Here is a 1175-nt window from a genome sequence, read left to right on the forward strand (position 1 = left end):
GAGAGAGCAGGCCATTATGGGGTTGATGATGGGTATTCGCTGTAAACCTGACTGGGCGACCAAGGTATTTGATGAAGCAATCACTACAAAGTGGAGAGAAGAAGCTCAGAGACAACACTTGACTGAAATTGAGATACAGTACGCCATTGATGAGTGCCAGTGGTGGGCCAAACAGGCCCTCAAGGAGGCCCAGATCTCAGCCGTGGAGGGAGTCTTCCTAGCGGATAACGTGGTCTCTGATGACCTCCGGCTTAAATTGTCCTCTGGACTGAAACGCCTGGAGAACGTCCCGAATGACCAGAAGGACTGGCACCCCAGAAGTGATAATCAGGTGCTAGATCTCATACATCCCTCTCTTTTCCCTATCGTCTACGGAAGGTCACGTTTCGTTCCAGGAGATCAGATGCTCTCCTACCAGGAACTCATGAATGCGTCTGAGTGCCAGGTGATCCCGGCACCCAAGCGTGGCCACAGCAAGTGGAATGGCGCTGTCGACTATTTCATGTCCGAAAAATTCCAATGGCTTCCATCTGAGGTGTATGTGACGTCAGAAGGCTCATCAACCTTCACCTCCTACATCAATAACCTGCACCCGGCTCGCTTTGGTGACTTGTACAATTCTCTAGCCGAGCTATTCGACCACTTTGTTCCACTCTTCAACAGTGTCCTCACCGAGGGCGGAAAACCTCCGATCGTAAGGGACAATCCTTCCATGGACGAGGACACTCTTTACCCTGAAATGCCTGACTTTGAAGACGACGAGTCTGCTTACGACGACTGGTATGACAATCGAGTTCCCGCCGTACCTCCCTTCAACGATGTGTTCGTACCGTTCCTGCCTGCCAAGACGAACGTAGATCTTCGAGGTCGGCAGCTGCAGGTGATCGTGAAGGCAGCCAACATCCACCTGACGCCGGAGAAGCCTGAGTATCCTGGTGGTGCCTGGCACGTGGAAGGTATGAAAAATGAATCCATAGTGGCCACGGGCCTCTACTACTACGACGTAGAGAACATCACCGAGTCTGAACTGGCTTTTAGAATCGGCGTAAGCGAGCCAGGATACGAGCAAGGTGATAATCCAGGAGTGTTCGATGTGTACGGCCTTGTTGACCAAGAACCACTGAGTCAGCGACTGGGTGCTGTCCAAACGGTGGAGGGACGACTACTGTGCTTCC

The 1175-nt window shown here is 52.3% G+C and overlaps 1 protein-coding gene across 2 annotated transcripts; it reads left to right on the forward strand.

Moving 5' to 3' along the window:
- Positions 1–16: 16 nt before the first annotated feature.
- Positions 17–1167, forward strand: KVP18_004350 (uncharacterized protein; the record flags this gene model as incomplete). Of its 2 annotated transcripts, XM_067956878.1 has the most annotated exons (2): positions 17–1045; positions 1083–1124. In XM_067956878.1, 2 exons carry the CDS (start codon positions 17–19, stop codon positions 1122–1124), a joined length of 1071 nt encoding a protein of 356 aa, XP_067813917.1. The 2 variants fall into 2 exon arrangements, with proteins under 2 accessions (XP_067813917.1, XP_067813918.1); XM_067956879.1 differs by having other exon boundaries at positions 26–1167.
- Positions 1168–1175: the final 8 nt, after the last annotated feature.

Source organism: the organism of the source record quoted next, assembly GCF_019968955.1.
Source record: "MAG: Porospora cf. gigantea A chromosome Unknown PgA_NODE_10763_length_1175_cov_1169.68, whole genome shotgun sequence".
Classification (NCBI taxonomy): domain Eukaryota; phylum Apicomplexa; class Conoidasida; order Eugregarinorida; family Porosporidae; genus Porospora; species Porospora cf. gigantea A.